This window comes from Meriones unguiculatus, chromosome X (assembly GCF_030254825.1).
Source record: "Meriones unguiculatus strain TT.TT164.6M chromosome X, Bangor_MerUng_6.1, whole genome shotgun sequence".
NCBI lineage: Eukaryota > Metazoa > Chordata > Mammalia > Rodentia > Muridae > Meriones > Meriones unguiculatus.
The window spans coordinates 76,002,005-76,024,041 of NC_083369.1; the positions used below are offsets into that span (position 1 = coordinate 76,002,005).

Below are 22,037 nucleotides of genomic sequence, written 5' to 3' on the forward strand. Positions count from 1 at the left end.
GTGCACATGACTTCTTTTCCGTGCAATCATTTTCCCCTCTTAAATACAGTACTGAAAAGGGAATTCTGTCAGTGAAGTTCTGTGGTGGATGGAGATGACTAAGGTTCTGGGAATGATAGGGTGCTGGGAATCATTAGGCAAGAGGATCTCATGGTTAAAGTGGGAGGTTAATTGAGCCCTGCTCAGCCCAACCATATACTAGGGAATATTTGGGTTCCTCTGCATGACAAACACTGAGATCAGACAGAGTCACATGTCACATGGGAACACAAAGCTGCCTGCTTGTGCTCACTGCCTCTCAAGGCTAATGTGAAGAACTGGAGCCCATGTACTCGATTAGAGGCCTAAAATAGCAGGAGGGAAAGTAGTCTGGGAGAAAACCATATGCTTTGCAGACTGGAGCTGAAACACACCAGGCACCTTCCTCTCTACTTGAGAACTGGTGGAAGGAAGAAACTGTGATAGCAAAACTGCTTAGGTAAGTCTTTCTTCCAATTCAATCCCAGGGGCTTCTGAGGAGAAAGCAAGCTTGAGCACCTAGGACAACTGATGGCATGCGTTTCCTGCTTCTGCCATTAGAGGGAAACAGCTGAAAAAAAGAAAGAGCATGTGAATTGCTCCAACACACAGAAATTTAATCATTGTTTACTCTGACCTGTCTGGATGTTTTCTACTCAGTTTCCTCCCTGTTGTTCAGTGAGAAGGCAGTGGAAACTGAGTTTGTGGGGAAACATTTGGGGACAGGAGCAAGGAGCCATGGTGAGTAAGCTGTATCATCTATCTTTAAAGGGTCATTTATCCAGAACAGCTTATCTCTGGATGTCAATGAGAGTTGCAACCTTAGAAGCTGCTGCTGCTGCTGCCGCCGCCAACTGCACATCCCCTAGGTTCACCATAGTGAGGTAATAAGTCTGGAATCATGCCAAAAATAGCAGAGACACTTTTGTTTGGGGATGACTAGGGATTGCCCTGTGATATCAAAGACTTCAGCTTCTACCTGACAGCCCAATAATTACTCTATATTAGCCTAACTCAACTCAGTTCAATTTGAGGGGCTGTGTTTTGTTTTTGAGACATGAATATCCATCAACAGATGAATGGCTGTAATCCGTGTAATACACGAGTGATCTTCAAAACCAATACGCTAAGTGAAAGAAGCTACCTATAAAGACTTCATATTATTCATTCTCTTTATATGAATTATGTCAAATAAGAAAATGAAAGACTTGTGATCGAAGATGGCGGCCAACAATGTGCACCATTTTGGAGAGACAGAGGACATGAATCTCTGATATTGGTGCGTGGAGAGACAATCAAAACTAGAATTTGGACTTTTGGGCTTTCTAAAGGAGAGGGGACACCACAGAAGCGTGGAGTGCTTGCAGATTTAGATCAGGCGCAGACTTCTCTGGGAACGAAGTGGGCCACTTCCCTTGTCCAGGCCTCCTGTGCGGGGAAACCTGCACACAGCACCAGGCAGCTGAGTGCAAAGCTCACAGCCTGGGGATTAAGACAGCAGAGACAGTGCTCCAGGCGCCTTACCACAGCAGACAGCTGTAACCACCAGCTGAACAACCCCCCTCAGACACACGTCCAAGGAGCACATACACTGGGCCCCGCCTAGGGCCCTCTTGCCAAGCTCCAGACCCATGGAGGGTTCCCTTCCCACCCCACCCACCCCGAGGGATGCGTTCCAGCCATAAGAAGAGCAGCAGAGCTCACGTCCCTCCAGAAATCCCGACCGGCCAGAGTGCACCCACCACCTGAAATCCTTCCACCAATAGCACCAATAGCACCCACACCTCCGGAAACCCAGTCACACCAGAGTGCACACAACTCCAGAAAGTCTACCACACCGGAGGAGTGCACACACTTCCAGAAACCTCGCCACACCGGAAAGTACCCGTTGCCACCGCCAGAACACAGGCCCAACCACAGAGTGCCAACTACAGAGACTCAGTTCCACAATACAATCCTTCCTGGATCCCAGATCCGAAAAGCTCAATGCCTGGGGCCCAAGACAGCAGAGGCAGGGCTTCAGGTCCTGCAGCCGCAGCAGAGAGCTATAACCGCCCACTGAACGCCACCCCTCAGGGCACACGTCTGAGGAACCCATGCCCGACCTAGTGCCCTCTTGCCAAGCTCCAGACGCTCAGAGCACACCCCACTGGGCCCCTCCAGAGTGCATGAACTGCTGGAAACCTCACCCCACCAGAGAGCACGCCCAAAGAGTGCCAGCTACAGAGACTCAGATCCGTAGAACAAACCTTCCCAGATCCCAAGTCTGCAAGTGGCAGTACTGACTACACAGGGCTGCCCATGCAGTGATTGTATGGGCCATCCAACCCCTCAGTGGCAGAAAATCAGCTGAATACCACCAAAGTCTAGCAGACCTGCAAAAACAATACATGCCCACAATCTTCAACAGCGCTTGCGATTCCTGAAGCACCTGCAACACCTTCAGTGCCTGCAAGGCATCCATCTCACACACTGAAGGTCTCTTCATTCTCCAACACCTTGTCCCTTAGGACACACCTACAAGCACACACTCAAACACATGCTACCCCGCATTTGCCCTTCTGCGCCTGCGAACTTTCCTCGTACATGTATAGCTGTATCACTAACGCACACACTGAAACCACTGAACCTCCCTCATTTTCCTGAAGAATTCTCCAGACACCAAAGAAAGACCAGTCTGATATGCAGAATCCAGAAACAAACAGTGAATACTATGGATAACCAAATGTCCAGGGGTCAGCGAAAGGACACAACCAACGTAAATCAAGATATCATGGCTTCACCGGCAACCCCTAAAATTAATGGATACTCCAACTCATCAGAAACACAAGAAACTTATTTTAAAACTACAATTATCCAGTTCTTTGAGGCACATAAAGAGGAAACCAACAAATATCTCAGAGAAATAGCCATATAGATTCAAACAGTTAAAGAGGAAAGAAATAAATCTCAAATATTTGGCCTCCTAAATGGAAACAAGATAAACGAAGTGAACTAAGCTCTTAAAGAAACACAGGCAAATATAGTCAAACAAATGGAAGCAGAAGTAATGGCATTAAGAGAGGAAACAAACAAAAAATAGAGACCATCTTGGAGACATAGGAATCCACATTCAAACAGATGAAGGAAATGTTGCAAGGCATGAAAACAGAATTAGAATCAATAAAGAAAAGACAAACTGAGAAAACCCTCAAACTGGAGAACTTAGAGAAAAGAGAAGGAACCACAAAGGTAAGTATCACTAATAGAATACAAGAGATGGAAGAGAGAATCTCGGGTGCTGAAGATACACTCACAGAAATTGATACTTCTCTCAAAGAAAAAGTAAAATTGGAAAAATCCCAAACAAAAAACATCCAAGAAATCAAGGACGCCTTGAAGAGGCAAAATCTAAGAATAATAGGAGTTGACAAAGAAGAGGATTCCAGGCTCCAAGGTCCAGAATATTTTTTAAAGAAAATCATAGAAGAAAATTTTCCCAACCTAAAGAAAGAGATGTCCACAAATATACAAGAGGCCTACAGAACACCAAATAGACTAGACCAGAAAAGAAACTCATCACGCCATATCATAGTCAAAACACTTAATCGACAGAACAAAGAAAAGATACTAAAAGCAGCAAGGGAAAAAGGCAAAGTAACATATAAAGGTAGGCCTGTCAGAATGACACTAGACTTCTCATCAGAAACTATGAAAGCCAGAAGAGCCTGGGAGATATCATGCAGGCTCTAAGGGACCACAGGTGCCAACTTAGACTACTATACCCTGCAAAGCTTTCAATCAACATAGATGGAGAAAACAAAATATTCCACGGCAAAATTAAATTTAAGCAATATTTAAACAGCAACCCAGCCCTACAGAAGATACTAGAAGGAAAATTCCAATCCAACAAAAACAACTACACCCAAGAAAACATAGATTATAGATAATTTCCCAACAAAAATCAAAAGAAAATAAGCAATGAATCACAGTAACACCACCAACTCTACAATAATAAGAAATATCATTCAATGGTCATTATTATCTATCAACGTCAATGGACTCAACTCTCCAATAAAAAGACACAGACTAACAGAATGGGTAAAGAAACAGGATCCAACATTCTGCTGCATCCAAGAAACACATCTACACAACAAAGATAAACACTACCTCAGAGTAAAAGGCTGGGAAACAGTTTTTCAAGCAAATGGACCCAAAAAACAAGCAGGAGTGGCTATCTTAATATCTAGTAAAATAGATTTTCAACCAAAACTAATTAAAAAAGATGTAGAGGGGCACTACATTCTCATCAAAGGAAAAATCCATCAAGAAGACAACACAATTCTGAACATCTATGCCCCAAATACAAGAGCACCTACATTCATAAGTGAAACATTATTAAAGCTTAAATCATACATAAACCCCAACACCTTAATAGTGAGAGATTTCAACACCCCACTATCACCAAAAGACAGATCATCTAGACAGAAGCCAAACAGGGAAATAAAGTCACCTAGAAACATCCTAATTCAAATGGACCTAATAGATGTCTACAGGACTTTTCACCCAAACTCAAAAGAGTATACATTCTTTTCAGCACCTCATGGAATGTTCTCCAAAATAGATCATATAGTTGGTCACAAAGCAAGCCTCAGCAGATACAAGAAGATTGAAATTATCCCCTGTATGCTATCTGACCACCATGGACTAAAGCTGGACCTCAACAACAATGGAAATAACAAAAAGCCTACACACGCATGGAAACTTAACTTACTGCTCAATGACAGCTGGGTTAAGGATGAAATAAAGAAAGAAATTAAAGACTTCATAGAATTCAATAAAAATGAAGGCACAACATATCCAAATTTATGGGACACAATGAAAGCAGTAATTAGAGGAAAACTCATAGCTGTAAGTGCCTTTAAGAAGAAATTTGTAACATCTCATACAAACAACTTAATGACACAACTGAAAGCCCTAGGAAAAAAAGCAGCAGAAACACCCAAGAGGAGCAGACAGCTGGAAATAATCAAACTCAGGGCTGAAATCAATCAATTAGAAACAAATAAAACAATTCAAAGAATCAATGAAACCAAGAGCTGTTTCGTTGAGAAAATTAACAAGCTAGACAAACCCTTAGCCAAACTAACTAAAAGGCAGAGAGAAACTATCGAAATCAGCAAAATCAGAAATGAAAATAGGGACATAACTACAGACAATGAGGAAATCAAAACAATCATTAGGTCGTACTACAAAAGCCTATATGCCACAAAGTTTGAAAATCTAAACGAAAGAAAAGTAACTAAAAGTTACTAAAAGTAACTCTACTGAACCATATTCTAAAATAGTTTGTATGGTTAATTATATAATCCAATCCTTCCACCAACTCAGAGGACCCACCTGCATCCATCTGATTCAGTGATGTTCTGCAGAATATAGTCATAACCCAATTCCATAAATTAATCATTTTCCATCTACCTACTGTCAGTCTGTACTTTAATTTTGGTCTAACCTAAATTTTATATGCCAAAGGCAGCTTTTCTTCATACAGTCTTCTTTCTATGCTGGGATTTGAAGTGCAGTGACACTGGGCTACATCCCCAAATGCATTTACAGTATCTTTTAACATCAAAAGAGGGTTTTTCTCTGACTGTCTACATATTTTCTTTTTAAAGTATGTTTCTGTTTGCTTTTAGTTCCCAGTATCAATGGCTCCAAATTCCAAACTCATCTAGGTTCACAACAACCAATTAGGGTAAACATAAGTTTGAGAGTGGAGTTGTTAATATGGGTAAAACTGATTTTTCAGTTGTTAATAGGTAGTATTCGGTTGGCAGATCTAAACATGTAAAACACATATGCTTGCATGCTCACTAGTGTGCTGTTTTTTATTATGATAGACAGTTATGAAATAATATTGCATTGCCTAATCTTTGAATTTTTAAAATGTATAAGGTTTGATTCAGTTAAAGAAGCTATATTTTAATTGTAATAAGATAACTGAAATTGTCCACAAACTGATGTATTTCTGAAACACTGTATTTCATTGTATATGAGTTAATGTAGTGACTATCTGGTTTGTGAAACTGAATGGAATATGTAAACCATGGATCAAATCAAAAGTTAAGAATGGCCTTTTTTTTTTTTCAAAGTAACACTCTGGTTTGTCCCTGGAGTTGAGATATCGCAAGAGAAAATAGAAAAAGAAATTGTGCTTTGGATAGGTAGCCAACCTTGAACCTATCCCTGAGAGTAGAACTAATAGTCACCTTTGTTGGTGTTGGTGAGTGATGTGATGAAGACTTCTTTCTGGAGCTCCTGGGTGACTTGTCACCAGCAATGGCTTTTTGCATCTCCTGATAGACTTTCTCAGATCTGGTAGCATGTGGGCTGGTGCTCAATCTCCGCAAGTGTGAAGGTTGTGCTGGGATCTGGTAAAAGGGAGAATGGAAAGGTTCAAACTTGAGTGTCTTCCCCTGGAATTCTGGTATTTTTTGGTCCTTAACAGGTTAAAGACTGACAAACCAAAACAAAAAAGACATATATAAAAATGTCATATTGAAATCTAACATTATGTAGAATAAGTGCTAAGAAGAGCTAAGAGATTGCTCAAAAGTAAAAGTGCCCACCATGAAAAGATGAGGAAACAAGAGTGCATAATGGTTAAGAATACAATATATCAATTTGGCAAGAGCTTTCAAATACTTGCCTTGCAACTGGTAGAATTATGACCAGTCATATCAGCAGTAAGTTAAGTTTCCATGCGTGTGTAGGCTTTTTGTTATTTTCCATTGAAAAAATTCCCCAAACTCATGTAAAATTAGGATGAGTAGCAGAGGCACCTGTAATCCTACTACCTCAATGTCAAGATGGAGGTCAGCGACAGGAAAATCCCTGGAAATTTGAAAGTCAGGTAGACTGAAGTATACAATAGAAAAACAGCAAAGAGACCTTGTCTGCAAGAAAGGGAGTTGAAAGGTGAGAATCACTAACTGAGGTTCTGAGTTTGTCCTCTGACAATTGTGTGCACACACACTGCATATGTGTGTGTGTTTATATGTATGCAGGTATGTATATGTCAACAATGCCCATGAAGCCTCCATAGATTAATATAAGCTGAAGACGCTTGGTGAAGACATGGTGGTTTGAATAAGAATGACCTCCATAGGCTCACATATTTGAATGTTTAATCATCGTATGTGTGCATGTCTGTCTGTATATAAAACAGCCACTGGAAAATAGACTTGACAAGGAATCTCCTGCCTCCATGCTGTCATGTCTAATACCTATTTAAACCAAAGACCAGCAAATAGTCTTGGTTTTGATTCTGGGTTTCTGTACACCTTTGCCAATCTCAAACAAAGAAATGTCAACGTTTTTATTTTTTAACTATTTAAGTCTTATCCCCTTCCAGATTCTGTCTAGAAACCCTGCTTCATTCTGCTCTTTCTTTGAATTTTGCCATGTCTTCAGAGTCCAGTGCTTACAGGGGTAAATCTTGCTGTTATTATCTGGGATTGGAATTCACAATATTCTTCTATTCCTTTTACTCCAAAACTATCTGGGCTGGATCTTGATCGTGTTCATTTCTTGTCTCCATATTGTTAAGGTTGATTTTTCTGGAAATGTTAAAGAAAATCTAGCAAACTAAGACTGGGTGTGAGGCTCAATGGTACAGTCTTTGCTGAACATGAGTTTGATCTCCAGTATCACATAAACAGATGCTATAGTTTTATATTTAATTTTATAAAAAGTGTTTTAAAAATGGAGACTTTGGGTTCATCCACAGTGATGGCACTCTGATCTGAGTGGAGGAGGAGGATGCACAGGAGACAAGCATTTAACACACTGATGACCAACTGCTATTGCTAAAGTATCATATAGGCACTTACAGAGCAACCCAATCCCTGAAGACTGCTTGGAAAGAAAACCTTGCCTACTCTCAGAAGGCCATCTTCTTTAGAGCTAGCATTTCTTGCTTCTGTCTAAAGTTCTGCATTGAACTTCCGGACACTAGCCAAGGAAAATGGACACAGTGGAGGTTTGCCAAGATTTTGCCCCTGAAATACTCCTGGCCAAGGTCTTCCTCTCCCTTATTGCTACCAGTCTCTACTGGGAACTTAGAAACTAAGCCTAAATCAACTATTGTTCCAATCAGCCATCCTTACTTAGAGCCATTCTTAGCTCTAATGATAATAATAATTAAAAATAATGACAAATAACTTTCACTAAGGGATTATAATATGCCAGACAGTGAGAAATCACTACAGAGGCATCTCATTTAAGCCTCACAGTTTTTTATAAATGATTGCTAAGTATAATGGCTATTATGTAGGTGGGGAAAATGGGGTTTAAGAGATGATATGACTGGTCATAATTCTACCAGTTGCAAGGCAAGTATTTGAAAGCTCTTGCCAAACTAATATATTGTATTCTTAACCATTATGCACTCTTGTTTCCTCATCAATAAATGTCAGGGATGGGAAGTCCCATACTGAATGTCATGTTTGGGAAGTTGAAAGGTAGCAATCAAAGCCAATGGTGTATTTGCTTCTTTAAGAAAAACTGAAGAGGGAGAGTTGGGCCTGAAAGAAGTAAGAAAAAATGTTTTTTACAGGGTTGTTTTTTTTTTAAATGATGAAATAAACACCAGGAAGGTGCTAATAAGAAGCAATCACAGCATAGCACAGTGGCACATGCCTATAATCCCAACACTCAGGGAGGCAGAGGCAAGTAGATCTCTGTGAGTTTGAGGTGAGCCTGGTCTATGAAGTTAGTCCAGGAAAGCCAAGGCTACACAGAGACACTCTGTCTCAAAAAAAAAAAATACTTTATCACTTTTGAACTGTTTTTAATCAAATAATGAAAACTTCATCTAAACACACGTATTCGAACCACATCAGAGAGGTACATCAGGTGAATGTCTGGAAGGGACTAAAATTGGCTCAATTTTAGCATTTCAAAATCAACTAATTCCTGGATTTCTGTCCTTACAATCTCTAGATGCTGTGAATATCATTCATGATCTGCTAAGAACCCTACCCTGGGGCTGGAAAGATTACGTGGTGATTAGGAGCATGTAAAACTCTTGCAGAGAACTCACAACAGGTGGCTCATGAGAGTCTGTAACTCCAGTACCAGAGGGGCTCAACACTTCTGGCACCTGTTGGCCCCTGCACTAATGTGCATATATCCCCCACAAATATACAAATATATATATAAAAGAATTCTTTTATATATATATATATATATATAAGAATTCCACCCCTTCAAGGGGCCCAGGTACTGGGCAATTCTATATTTCCACCAGGTTCCATAGAGCACCAGATATCAGGATCCATGATTCATTTTGCTTTGTGTTTTCAGAAAGGGCCTCAATCTACATCCCAAAATATCCTGGAACTAACTATGTAGAAGAGGCACATCTTGAACTTATTATCCTCCTGCCTCAGTATCCTAAGTACTTATATTACAAGGAAGTTCCAGCTACCCTGCTTGGCATCTGGAACCTTTGCCATCAATCAACTTGCATCTAGTGCTCTTATTTTGGCAATTAAATGGCATTTTCTACCCAAAGGTTATTCCGGTTATTGATGACCTATGACCATCTATCCTAGTTAGAATTTTTTTCTTTTTCTTTTTCCCAGACAAGGTTTGTTTATGTAGGTTTGGTTGTCCTAGAACTCATTCTGTAGATCACGCTGGCCTTGAACTCACAGAGATCTGCCTTCTTCTGCCTCCCTAGCACTGGGGTTAAAGTTATGTGCCACCACTGCCAGACCTCTTTTTCCCCAATTTGATATAAGCTAGAATTATCTGGAAAGAGAAACCTCAGTTAAGGAAATGCTTCATCAATGTGCCTGTAGACAACTTGGTGAAAACTTTTCTAGTTTGTTAATTGATAGAGCAGAGTCCAGCCCATTGTGGTGCCACACCAAGGTAAGGTGCCTCTGAGGAGAGTAAGAAAGCAGGCTGAGCAAGTCATGAAGAGCAAGCCAGTAATCAATGTTTCTCCCTCTGCTTCAGTTCCTGCCTCCAGATTCCTGCCTTGAGTTCCTGCTCTAACTTCCCTCAGTGATGGGCTGTGACCTGAAAGTGAAAAGGTTAAATTAGCAAAACTAACTCTATGTTGTTTCTCAGATTCCATCCAAGGTTAGCTTGTCCCTGGAGTACTTTGGTTCCTACCTTTAAGTCCTGAGGAATAAAACACAGAATGTTCTAAGCAGCTTGCAGCTAGACATAGCAACTGAGGCAAATGGGGTCAGTTAAGAAACATAAGTTGTTCCCAGGGTCGCAATGCTCCTCCTGGCAATCTGTTCTTCTCTGTGGTTTGGCCAGGTGCTGTCAACCAACTAGGTTAAAGTGCATTTCATTCCTTTACCCTTTGTCCAATCATGTAACACTTAAGGCTTGGAATCCCCTGCTTGCAATTTTTCCCTTTAAAAACCCTGTTCCCTTGGAGCTGGCTGCTGCTCTCCCAACCTGCTATGTTGGATGGGATTGTGACCTAAGATTGAGCTTGAATAAAGACCCTTGTGTGTTTTACATGAGACTCATTTTCCTGGTGGTCTCTCGGGGGTCTCTTGATCTAGGCATAACAAAAGTATATGATGAAATAAACCCTTTCCTCTGCAAGTTGCTTTTGGTCATGGTCTTTATCACAGCAATAGAAAAAAAACTAATACAGAGGCCTCTGCTGTCCCTGGACATGTTTTGAAAGATGAAAGAATTAAAACTTAGGTTTTGTTTTTGTTTTTTGTTTTTGTTTTTGTTTTTTTTTTTGAGTTATTGGATTAAAGTTTAAAGCACAAGCCTGAACAAAGGCCAGACAGGTGGAAACATGTCTAGCCACCTGCAGGGAAGAACCAACCTTACTGCTTTCTTTCACGCCCTCTAGAGATACAGTTGCTAGGAAACCAGCCCAGATGCCCCTCTCCCCTAACCAAACAAAGGAAGCCAGACTGTTAATGGTTTTGGAGCCTTCTCACAGCCAATCAGTTTAAAATGCAACATGCCCTATTGTGTTTCAACCAACAGACACTTGCCAGGCTGGAATTCCCCTGCTTTGGGCACAGTGGGGGGACTGGGATCTAGTAATCACCTTCCTAACTTGAGCATAGAGTTCTACTCTCAACTTCTGCATTGGTGAGGGTGTGGGCCCAAGCTCGAGCTTGTAATAAAAAGATCCTCATGTGTTTTGCAATGGACTTTACTCCTGGTGGTCTTTTGGGGTCTTGTGAATTGGGCACAAAAGTTTCTCAGGGCCTAGTCATTAAAGATTAGGCCCAGTGTGTGAGATGTAGGCCCACACCGGTCATTTAAGAAAGCTTACCTTTACAGTTTGGGTGGTCATTCCCTGACCTCCTTCATCACGGGGAAAAAAAAAAAGCCCCCAGAATATTTCTCCACAATCTTCTCAAAAAGTAACTCTTGTTCTGAGAAGACCAGGCCTGACTCCTCCCCCCCCCCCCCCCCCGCAAAAAAATGTCACCAGTCCCAGGAACTAGGCCATAGGTCACCAATTCCAGGAACAAGACAATAAAATTCCCTACCCAAGGAATAGCCTGGAGGTAACCACAAGAATGAGAAGGTATCTTATCTCAAGGTGGAGCCTCTGTGCTGGACAGGCCACAGACCTTGTGGTAGAACATTCATGGCACAGAAAATACCTAACATTCCTGAGGTCTATAGAGAGCTCAAATATTAGTTACATTAGTTAGCCAATCACTTTGTAACAAGCTTATCTTTGCTAAATGTCACCCAATTGTGTAACTGCTAAGCTGGAATTTCCCAAACTTGCTGTAACCTTAAGTAAAAACCCCTTGTTGTAACCCAAAAGATTGTCTCTGACATGAACTCAGTTGCTGGCTCTTTAATCACCTCCCGTTCAGGGGGGCATTACTGTGCCAGGCCACAGAGGAAGACAATGCAGCCACTCTTGATGAGACATGATAGGTTAGGGTCAGATGGAAGGAGAGGAGGATCTCCCCTATCAGTATACTGAGGGAGGGGCATGGGTGGAGAAGACAGAGGGAGGGAGCTACAGGTGGGATACAAAGTGAAGAAACTGTAATTAATAAAATGAAATAGGGTTTGAGCTTGAGCATGTAATAAAGATCCTACTGTGTTTCCATCAGAATAGGCTCCTTGGTGGTCTTTGTGGTCTGCAAGACTTAGGCATAACAGTTCTTAACTGAATGTCTCTGCTACATAAGTTTTTCTGTTGCTGAGACTAAAACAGGAGGGAGAGTCAAGCCGCTTCTTTCCAAATATAAGAAACAACCCATGGCCCTTGTCATGGCTATGAGGGAGCAAGGGGTGTAACTATAGGCATGCAAAAGCTGGTGTTGCTATTTTGGGCCATATATCAGAAAGTATAAGAGAATAGGCTTTCCATAGTATGCTGCAAGAAGACAACAATCCACTAATGCTAGGGACCCCGAGCCACAGAGCCTCATCCTCTGCTTATTACCTCAGTGCTGGCTTCTCTGCCCTTCAAGATTAAAGTATCCGGCAGAATTTGCACATGCTGCATAAACCAGAGTCCGTCACATGAAGCCTCAAACAGACCTCTCAGAAGTAAACCTGACTTACTCTCTACCAAATACCAAACCAAAATATTTTCCCAGTGGAGAATGCCTTCTTTGTGCAGCCTGCCCAGTTTCACAAGGATGCTTGGGCAGAAACCCACCCACAAATGAAAGACAAGCTGGTAAAAGCAGATGTCCTGGCATTTACTCCTCCTCCATGAAAGCAATCCTGGATCAGAGTTACAGAAGTGTCTGGCTGAGGAATGAATGCATCTTAAAAGTTTAGGATTAGCTGAAAGTTAGAGATTGTCTTATGTAAATGACGCACTTTGCTGGGACCATAAGAGTGCTGCTGTGTCTGCACAGAAAAATTAGAGCATGTTTGAAAGTGGGGTAATAGGAAACCTGTGGATTTTGAAATTCACACACCTGAAACACATTTCTAAGTGAACAATGTTCTAGCTTGGTGGTCTTGAATAATTTCTTTTAAAAAACATTTATTAAACATATTTATGTTTATTTTACATATGTGAACATTTTGTTTGCATGTATGTCTCTGCACCTTGGCTCTGGTACCCATGAAGGTCAGAGAAAGATATTAAATCTCCTGGAACTGTAGTTACAGGTGATTGTAAGGTTTCATGAGGTAGGTGCTGAGAATCAAACCTGAGTCCTCTGGAAGAGCATCTAGTGCTTCTAACCACTAAGCTCTCTCTCCATGCCTTCAAATGACTTCACTCAATCATCATAAGCAAAATTTTGAGGGGGCTATTAATACTGTGTATTGTAGATGAGGAAAGGAAGGCTCAGAGAAGTTAAGCAGCTAGAGTATGGTCTTACAGCCAGTAAGTTACAGAGTAAAGATTCAAGCAAAGACCTGTGTGTGGTGGTTTGAATGAAAATGTCCCCCATAGACCCTTAGGGAGTGGCACTATTAGGAGATGTGGTCTTGTTGGAGTAAGTGTGTCACTAGGAGTGGGCTTTGAGGTCTCAGAAGCTTAAGCCAGGCCTAGTGGCTCACTCTCTCTTCCTGCTACCTGCTGATCAAGATATAGAACACTCATGCTCCTTCTGCAGAACCATGACTGCCTGAGTTCAGCCATTCTTCCCTCCATAGTGACAATGAACTAAACCCCTGAACTGTAAACCAGCCTCAATTAAATGTTTTCCTTTATAAGTGTTGCCATGGTCATGGTGTCTCTTTACAGCAATGGAAACTCTAAAACAAAAGTTGGTACCTCAGACTAGGGTACTGCTCTGACAGGCCTGACTATACTTCTGTTTGGAGGAATGTGAACATTGAATTTTGGATTAGAAAAGCAGCTGCATGCTCTGTGTGACACTTAATGGGCCATCTTAGTAGGAGCATGGAAGACAGAGAGACTGAAAGGTGATTTAAACTGTGTGGGCCTGGCCCAAGAGCTTTCAGGGAAGAAGAAAATTAGTATGTTGCCTAGACACCATTCTTGTGATATTTTGGTGAAGAATGTGGCTGCTTTTTGCCCTTGACTGAAGAGTCTGCCTGAGACTAAATTGAAGGGTTATGGATTACCTGCTTTGGCAGAGCCTACCATTGGCTGTGGTACATGGCTGTTAGTGGCCAGTCTTATGCAGATCTATAATGAAAAGGATCAATCTGGGCAAGAAAAAATACAAAATGTACAGTTGGAGGAGAAAGGGGGCACCAGGAAGTGTAAACAGATGAAAGAAAACCCTCTTGCTAAGTGGAATAAAGTGAGTGGTGATCTCAGAGCAAGACCCCACCCAGCTCAGCTTCCCACTTGTGAAATGGAATTAGAGAGATTCTCAGGGCTAGGCATGGTGGTACAAATCTTTAATCCCAGTACTCAGAAGCACAGGCTGATGGATCTCAGAGTTCAAGGCTAACCTCATCTACAAATCAAGTTCCGGGACAGCCAAGTTTAAGCAGAAGGAAACCATCAAAACTAGAAAGCTGGTGAAGATGTAATTGAACAAGGGGACCATGTTCCAGCCCAAGCAAGCAGCAGAACGTGACAGCTTCAGGCACATGGTTCTGGTTTTAGAGTCAAGGGTAGAAGAAAGGACTTATGGAATCTCCCACAGTGGCTAAGGAAAGCCACTGAGGCCAGGTATGTTTCAGGGATGTCCCTGCATGGAGGCCCAGAAAGGCCATTGTGTGAAGCTGTGAAGGTGAAGCCTGAATTGTTTTGGAAACCCCAAAATGTTGGAGATGCCAAAGCTATGGGACACTTGATAAGAAAAGCTGCTAACAGGGTGTGTAACCAGCCCAAGACAGAGAAGTGTGTTGCAGTCAACAAAGTTGGAAGGGGTTGGAGATCTGAAGAGCACTTTGACATTAGACATAGAGATGCAGAGTTTGAAGTGTGCCCAGCTGGTTTTCAGTCTTGCTTTGGTCCAGTAGTTACTTGTTTATGTTCCCTTTCCTCCATTTTAAAATGGTAATGTATATCCTCTGCCACTATATGTTGGAAGTATGTGATTTTATAGGGGATTACAGTTAAGAGATTGCATGAGTCTCATGAGAGACTTTGAACTTAGAAATTTTAAACAGTGCTGATACTGTGATAGACTATGAGGACTTTTGAAGTCCCCCTATATCCATCCTATTCTAGGACTATGATATGGCTAAAAGCCTATGGGGGCCAGAGAATAAAATGTGATTTGAATGAAAATGGCCCACAGGGAGTGGCACTATTAGGAGGTCTGGTCTCACTGGAGTATGTGTGGCTTTGTTGGAGAAAGTGTGTCACTGGGGGAAAGCTTTGAGGTTTCAGATGTTCAAGCTAAGCTCAGTGTCACACTCTTCTTCCTGCTGCCTACCTACCTAGTGCCATGTCTGCCTGCATGCCACTGTGCTTCCCACTGTGATGATAATGGACTAACCTCTGAACTATAAGCCAGCAACAATTAAATGTTTCCCTTTATAAGAGTTGCCATGGTCATGGCATCTCTGCACAACAATAGCAACCCTCACTAAGACAATTTGTCTATCTGACTTAGCTGTTCATGCCACACAAATTTCCACAGTATTACCTCAGTAATATTGGAGCCTGAGAACCAGATTCTACTTCTGGGAATATACAAGTCCAGAGATCCACTAAAAGCTTCAAAGACATCAGTTCCTGTGACTCTAGGCAAAGTTCTGGAAATGGGAAATCTCTGTAGGAGAGAGAGAGAAAAGCATGGGGGTTGACATGCTAGCACATAAATATCAAAATAATGATGGCATCCTTGGAGTGTATTAAATAAATACACTCACAGCAGCCAACACTCTGCATTGGCAAAGTTACATAATTAAGTGCCTACTTAAATATTGTATTATTTGATGGTTAAGATATGCCTGTGAAGTAGAATCAACTTGTAAGCAGGATCAAATCCCCCCTCCTTTCAGGAGGGGGCAGGATAGAAGAAGAGTGTCTCGGGACTGAGGTCAATTTCATTGTTACCTTTAGTGATCTGCCTCTCTGGGCCTGCATGGAAGATTGCTGGTTGCTTGCTGATTTTTCAGGCTCAGGCTCCAAACAGAAGACACTCTCATGGGATATGGCCTTGACTCCCATGCTGCTCTTAGGCCTATGTAGAAAGGAAAAGTCTTGTCAAAGCAGTCCAAGGAATTAAGAATTGAAGTACAAGGTTTTTTCATGCTATAGATACCATAGAGAGCTCAGAAGGAGCACAGGGATGCATGTGTGCTGGCACAGAAAACCATCTGTGAGATGTGGAGTGAGAATAAAGAAAAATATAGACCCATTCAACATATACACACATATACATACATACATACACACATACATACATACCTATATACATACATTCATATATAGTTTAGTTTATGTTAAAAAAAAATGGCTGGGTATATATCTGTCAGACTATTAGTAGTTAGTCCCTCTGAAGAAGGACCCTAAAGAAATGAGAGAGTTTTTCATTTTCTGCCTTGTGCTTTGGTTTAATTTTACTGTTTTAAAACCATGTGTATATGCTAGTTTTTGTTATAGCTCATAATCATTATAAAAGCAATGAGGGGTATACGGAAGGACTTGGAGAGAGGAAAGGGAACAAGAAAATGATGTAATTATATCATAACCTCCAATATTAAAAGAAGTAATGAAATTGTTTGTATATGTTTTACAGATAAATTCTGAGAGGGGCTTGTCATACAATTCACCCATATAACATACAATTCAGTACCAACAATCTTCAGAAATTAAAAGGGGTTCTTAAAAAAATCTTTCACACTAAAATTTCCCTTGGGTGTTTTTGCTTTAATTTGTTTTGTCTTTTTATTTGTATTTTTTTACATTTATTTATTTATTTTGTGTGTGTGTGTGTGTGTGTGTGTGTGTGTGAACATAGATAGGTCAGAGAACATCCTTGGAGAGTCAGTTCTCTCCTTCTACCACGTAAGTGCCTAGAATGAAACTCAGCTTGGAAGCTTAGCAACAACCACCTTTACCCACTGAACCATCTAATAGGTCCCAAGATATAGGCTTTTTTTTCTTTGTTAATTTTTTTTATTGTTGTTGTTGCTGTTGTTGTTGTTGTTCTCAAGACCTTAAGGAAACATCCATCCTATTCTAGGAATCATCCTTATGCACCACTCATGCATTCCCTACCCAGAGTCAACTAAAAATGCTTTCCAATCAAGAATGGCAAGTGTGTGTCGAAATAACTTGGAGAAATGTTAGAAACAAAAGGACAGAAAATGGCACAAAAGATGCTCTCGGGACATGGGACTATGTTTGCCAACCAGTCAACATACAGGTGTGGACACTTGACAATGCAGATTGAGAGTGATATTAAATACTCAGAAACGAAGTAGTGGAAGGAGAGAAGTCAGGAAGAGAGAGCAAGCAGTAGGCTAGTGCAGCAATGCAAAGGACCCTCACTCCCTCTATGTTGTTACATCTCAAGCTGCCTCCAAGTGAGTTTGTTCTACTCCTTGTTACATGAACTTGTCAGCATCTCATGTTCACTGCCTGAACCCTGGCAGCCTCACTACAGGGTAAGTGCTACTCCTAAAGCTCCATCTGCTTCTCTAGTCTCCATTTAAAGATGGTTGCTTAAAGGACAGTTCCTTTTTTTCTTCTTTTTGATAGAAAACCTGTTCTTTTAAAACTTATTTATTTACTTTATTCTTTGAGAATGTCATGCAATATATTCCATATTCTTTATTTTATTTTTAATTAAATATAGTTACATATTTGCACCTCTCCCTTCTTCCCCCTAGCCGCTCCCATGCCCTCTCCCTCTCACATTCATGGCTTATTTCTTTAATTACTATTACTACATATATAAATAAATAAATGATAAATATTAAAAAAATAAACCGATGAGACCATTTACTGTTGCTTATTTGCTTATGTTCTCAGGGTGGACCACTTGGGATTCAATAACCAAATAGTATTCACCCCCTACCTCTTCAACTCCCCTATATTTTCCCACTTCTCCCTCTTCTCTGCATGGCCACCCTTTAAATCCACTGTTTCCAGTTAATTCATCCCATATACACAGGATATGGGGCTGTCCACCAGGACACAACCTACCAGAGAACACACCTCTTAAAAACTGACACTCTCTACTAGCCATTAACTGCCAGTAGCTCCTCAGCTACAGATAGAGCCTCAAAATCCCCCTCCACTATCCATGCTGGAATGGTGACCATAAAGCCCTGTTGTTTTAAACTGTGAGTAACAATGCTGTATGGGTTTACACAATTGGAAAGGTACAATGACTAAAAACATAATTTGAAATCAACTGCATAATAAATATGGGGTGTTTCTGGTAGTGCGAATCCATGTGGCATTGTGAGCTTTCACTACAGTCTTAGTTCTGAACATGGAACACATGCACTCTGCAGTCTGCATGCCACACAGTGCCAGTGAACACTGAAACACCTCTGCTCAGATTCAAGACTAGCATAGATAAGAACTGCAGTGTTTTTGTTATACCTACAGTGTTTTTTTTTTAATTTTTATTCTTACAGAAACATAATGGCTCAATTATAGGAAAGACAAGTATTTTCCTACTATCATACCTCAACATGGAAATATTAAACTAGTATATCTTTGGGTTATACTATGTTAAAATGTTTAGTTTTTTTGTTTGTTTGTTTGTTCATTTGTTTTTGTTTTTGTCTGTTGGATGAAACAGGGTTTTATGCCTGGAACTTTTTGTGTAGAACAAACTGGCCTCAAACATGTGAAGATCACCCTGCCTCTGGCTCTTGTGTGCTAGCATTGCAGGCTTATGCCACCACAACCAGCTGGCTGTAAGCTTTATGACTGACTGTTTAGATGGATTAAAAACCCTGAACTCTCTTCCTAAGTGACATTCTTGAAGGTTTTTGTCCTAGAACATTAAGCAAGGGACAAAGCCTGTGATCTTCAGGTTCTTAAATTATACTCTATTTAATTTATGCTCTTTTCAAAAATATTTCTCTCTCCTTGCCCCTTTTTTGTCTCTCTCAACATTTCTTAGTGTGGCAAATACAGCAGAGATAATGGACCATTTTGGAGTAAGAAGTTAAACTTTTTGTAGAAATGGCCATTACCATGCAGAAACAATGCAAGGTAAAGCAGACAGCTCCTCATTACCCACCCCTCTGGTGTTAGACAGCCTGGTTATAGTCTTGCTTTGAACTCTGAGACAATGTTCTACAATGGCATTGCTTGTAAGGTATGAAATAAGCCCTTTTATCCAACACCCTTCCCCTTGGCAAGGCTATCTGAAAGTACTCATGGTAGGTATACTCACTAAAGAACCATATACATATTTCATGCCACAGGAAGTATTTGGTGGAATATTGCTGGAATTGCAGCATGGCAGAAACTCAGAGGGTGGCTAGGAGCAGTAATGAACTCTGTGGCACCTTTAGATATCTGCAGTTTAATGTCATGAGAAATGGCCTAAAGGGTGTACCATAGAAGGATTTGATTGATCCAGGGACAGCTGCAGGTACAGGATATCCCAATGAAAGAGAAATGTGAAGTTTAAATTGAAGCACCACATGTAAGAATGTGAATGGGTGTGATTGAGTGGCTGCCAAAGAATCCTCCCCATATCCCTTTGACCACCCACTGTCCTGAGGGGGATGAAAAATGGATTGAGCTTGCTAGTTTGTGTGTGTGCTTTTACAGTAACAAAAGATTTTATGCTTAAGCTCTTTTATGCTAAACTGCTCAGCATCCTGAGATTTTATTCCTTACTATAAGATCTGGATCCTATTGTCCAGATCTGCAACTTAAGGGTAAGGCAAGCAAACTAGGCCAAAAGACCAAACCTGTGCATGACTTGGGTCATCCCAACTTTATGAAATGGACCACAAAGTCCTCATGAAGAGTAAGCCTGGAGTCTGTTCTACCTGCTTGTGCCTGTTTTGGATCCAGCTGGATCCCCAGCCCTTGACGCCATCTGGACTTACTTGTTCTCCGTTTCTGTTTCCAGAACTGGCTTCAGAGAAGACACACTAACAGTGCTGGTGGAAAATCCTGGCTTTAGAAGTTTCCCTTCTGGAACATCTTCTGTCTCTTTCTTTTTCTTCTTGCCAAAAAACAGCTTAAAGGCTTTAAACTTAGATTTCTTCTTTCCTGGAAGTGAGAAATGGATGTGAGGCCCTGTAGTGGAAGAGGTTAAGGGAGGGGAGACACAGCCCTATGGCAGGAAGAGAACTGTGATCCCAGGTGTCTTGCAGATTTTGCCTCTGTTACTCATAGCACTATTCATTTTTTTGTGGCACCCTTGGAAACTCAGTAAGCATCAAATGGTGTTGGCACACACCTGTAATTCTAACACTCAGAGAGGTAGAGGCAGGCAGATCTCTGTGAGTTAGATGCCAGCCTGGTCTACAGAGTGAGTTCTAGGATAGCCAGGGCTACAAAGTGAAACCCTGTCTGGAAAAATAAAGAAATAAAGATAAGAAAAAGAAAAAGAAAAAAAGGAAAGAAAAAGAAGGCGAGAGAGAGAGAGAGAAAGAACGAGAGAAAGAAAGAAAGAAAGAAAAAGAAAGAAAGAAAGAAAGAAAGAAAGAAAGAAAGAAAGAAAGAAAGAAAGAAAGAAAGAAAGAAAGAAAGCAGTAAGCAGGTGCACAGGGTCTCTTCTGAGATGGACACTCAACCAAAGTCCATGAGAGGATAAAACCTAGAACCTCTGCTCGGATGTGACCCGTGATAGCTCAGTAATCAATTGGTTTCCCATAGTAAGGGGAACAAGGACTATTACTAACAGGAACTCAATGACTGGCTCTTTGACCTCCCCACCTCCCAAGGGAGGAGCAATACTGTTAGGCCACAGAGGAGGACTTTGCAGCCAGTCTTGAAAATACCTGACAAAACAGAGTCATATGAAAGGGGAGGAGGTCCTCCCCTACTAGTGGACTTGGAAAGGGGCAGGGAGGAGAGGAGGGAGGGAGGGAGGGTGGGATTGGGGAGGGAATGAGGGATACAGCTGGGATACAGAATTAACAAAATGTAACTAATGAGAAAAATAAAATTATGGAAAAAAAAAAGAAATTCAGTAAGCAGGCGTCTGAATTGCAGTGGAAAGTAACAACCCAGATCACAGCTTGGGGTCTTAAGGCAGCCTCAATTCAGGACTGGAAATTTCAATGACTGAGAAAGCTCATCTGCATTTTATTTTTTGACCTTCATCTTTGTATCTCTCTCTCTTTTTTTTTTTCTATTTCATTTTATTTGGGCTTGTTGGAGGGAAGGCTCAGGATGTCACTATAAACCAGCTGTACTTAAAATAATGATTCACCTGCCTCAGGCTCCCCAGTGCTGCTATTTCAGGCTTTGTGCTACTCACACCAAATGTGGCCTTATCTTTATTCTTTTAATTGCTGAAATCTAGGAAATGATGAGGGGGGAAAACCAGGTTTTTACTGTGTTACCCAGGGTGGCCTCAAACAGAGGCTCCTGTCTGTGCAGCCAAATGGCTGGTATAGCAAGCTTGTGCTACCACCCTAGATTTGCCCTTCATTTGAAATATTTTTTTTATTTTAAAATTTTTCACAATTTAATAATTTTTAATATTTTAATTATTTAAATCTAGAATTGTAGGAGATAAAACCAAACAAACTCCTGCAGCTCAAGCTAGCCAAAAACCTCTCCATCTTTCTGTCTTCACTGCCCTAGTGTTGGTATTGGAGGCCAGTGCCACCACGCAGGCCTGGCTTTGCCTTTTAATGTTTTAATTTTGTAAATCGAGGGAAATCTAGAGGTTAAAAAATAAACCTCAAATTTTTTTTCTTAATTTATCTATTTTTCTTAATTATAGTTTATTCACTTTGTATCCCAGCTGTATCTCCCCTCTCTTGTCCCCTCCCAATCCCATTTTCTCTCCCTCTTCCCCTCCCATTCCCCTCCCCAAGTCCACTGATACAGGAGGTCCTCCTTGTTGGGATCCATAAGCAGGTATCTCTACAGCCAGTAGAGGGACCTGACAAACTGCATATCAGGCATTTGTGAGGCCACCTATGGACCAACCTCGGATCACTTGAAACCACCTGCA

The 22,037-nt window shown here is 41.1% G+C and overlaps 1 protein-coding gene across 1 annotated transcript in view; it reads right to left on the bottom strand.

The window, feature by feature from the left end:
* The window catches only part of Kiaa1210 (KIAA1210 ortholog), a 68,640-nt gene that overhangs the window by 44,711 nt on the left and 1,892 nt on the right, over positions 1–22,037 (bottom strand). The window contains exons 2-4 of the mRNA XM_060374657.1: positions 19,951–20,116; positions 15,977–16,103; positions 6,301–6,428 (exon numbers count right to left, since the gene is read on the bottom strand). Of these exons, the coding sequence (XP_060230640.1) occupies positions 6,301–6,428; positions 15,977–16,103; positions 19,951–20,116 (421 nt within the window). The remainder of the gene's footprint in view (positions 1–6,300; positions 6,429–15,976; positions 16,104–19,950; positions 20,117–22,037) is intronic.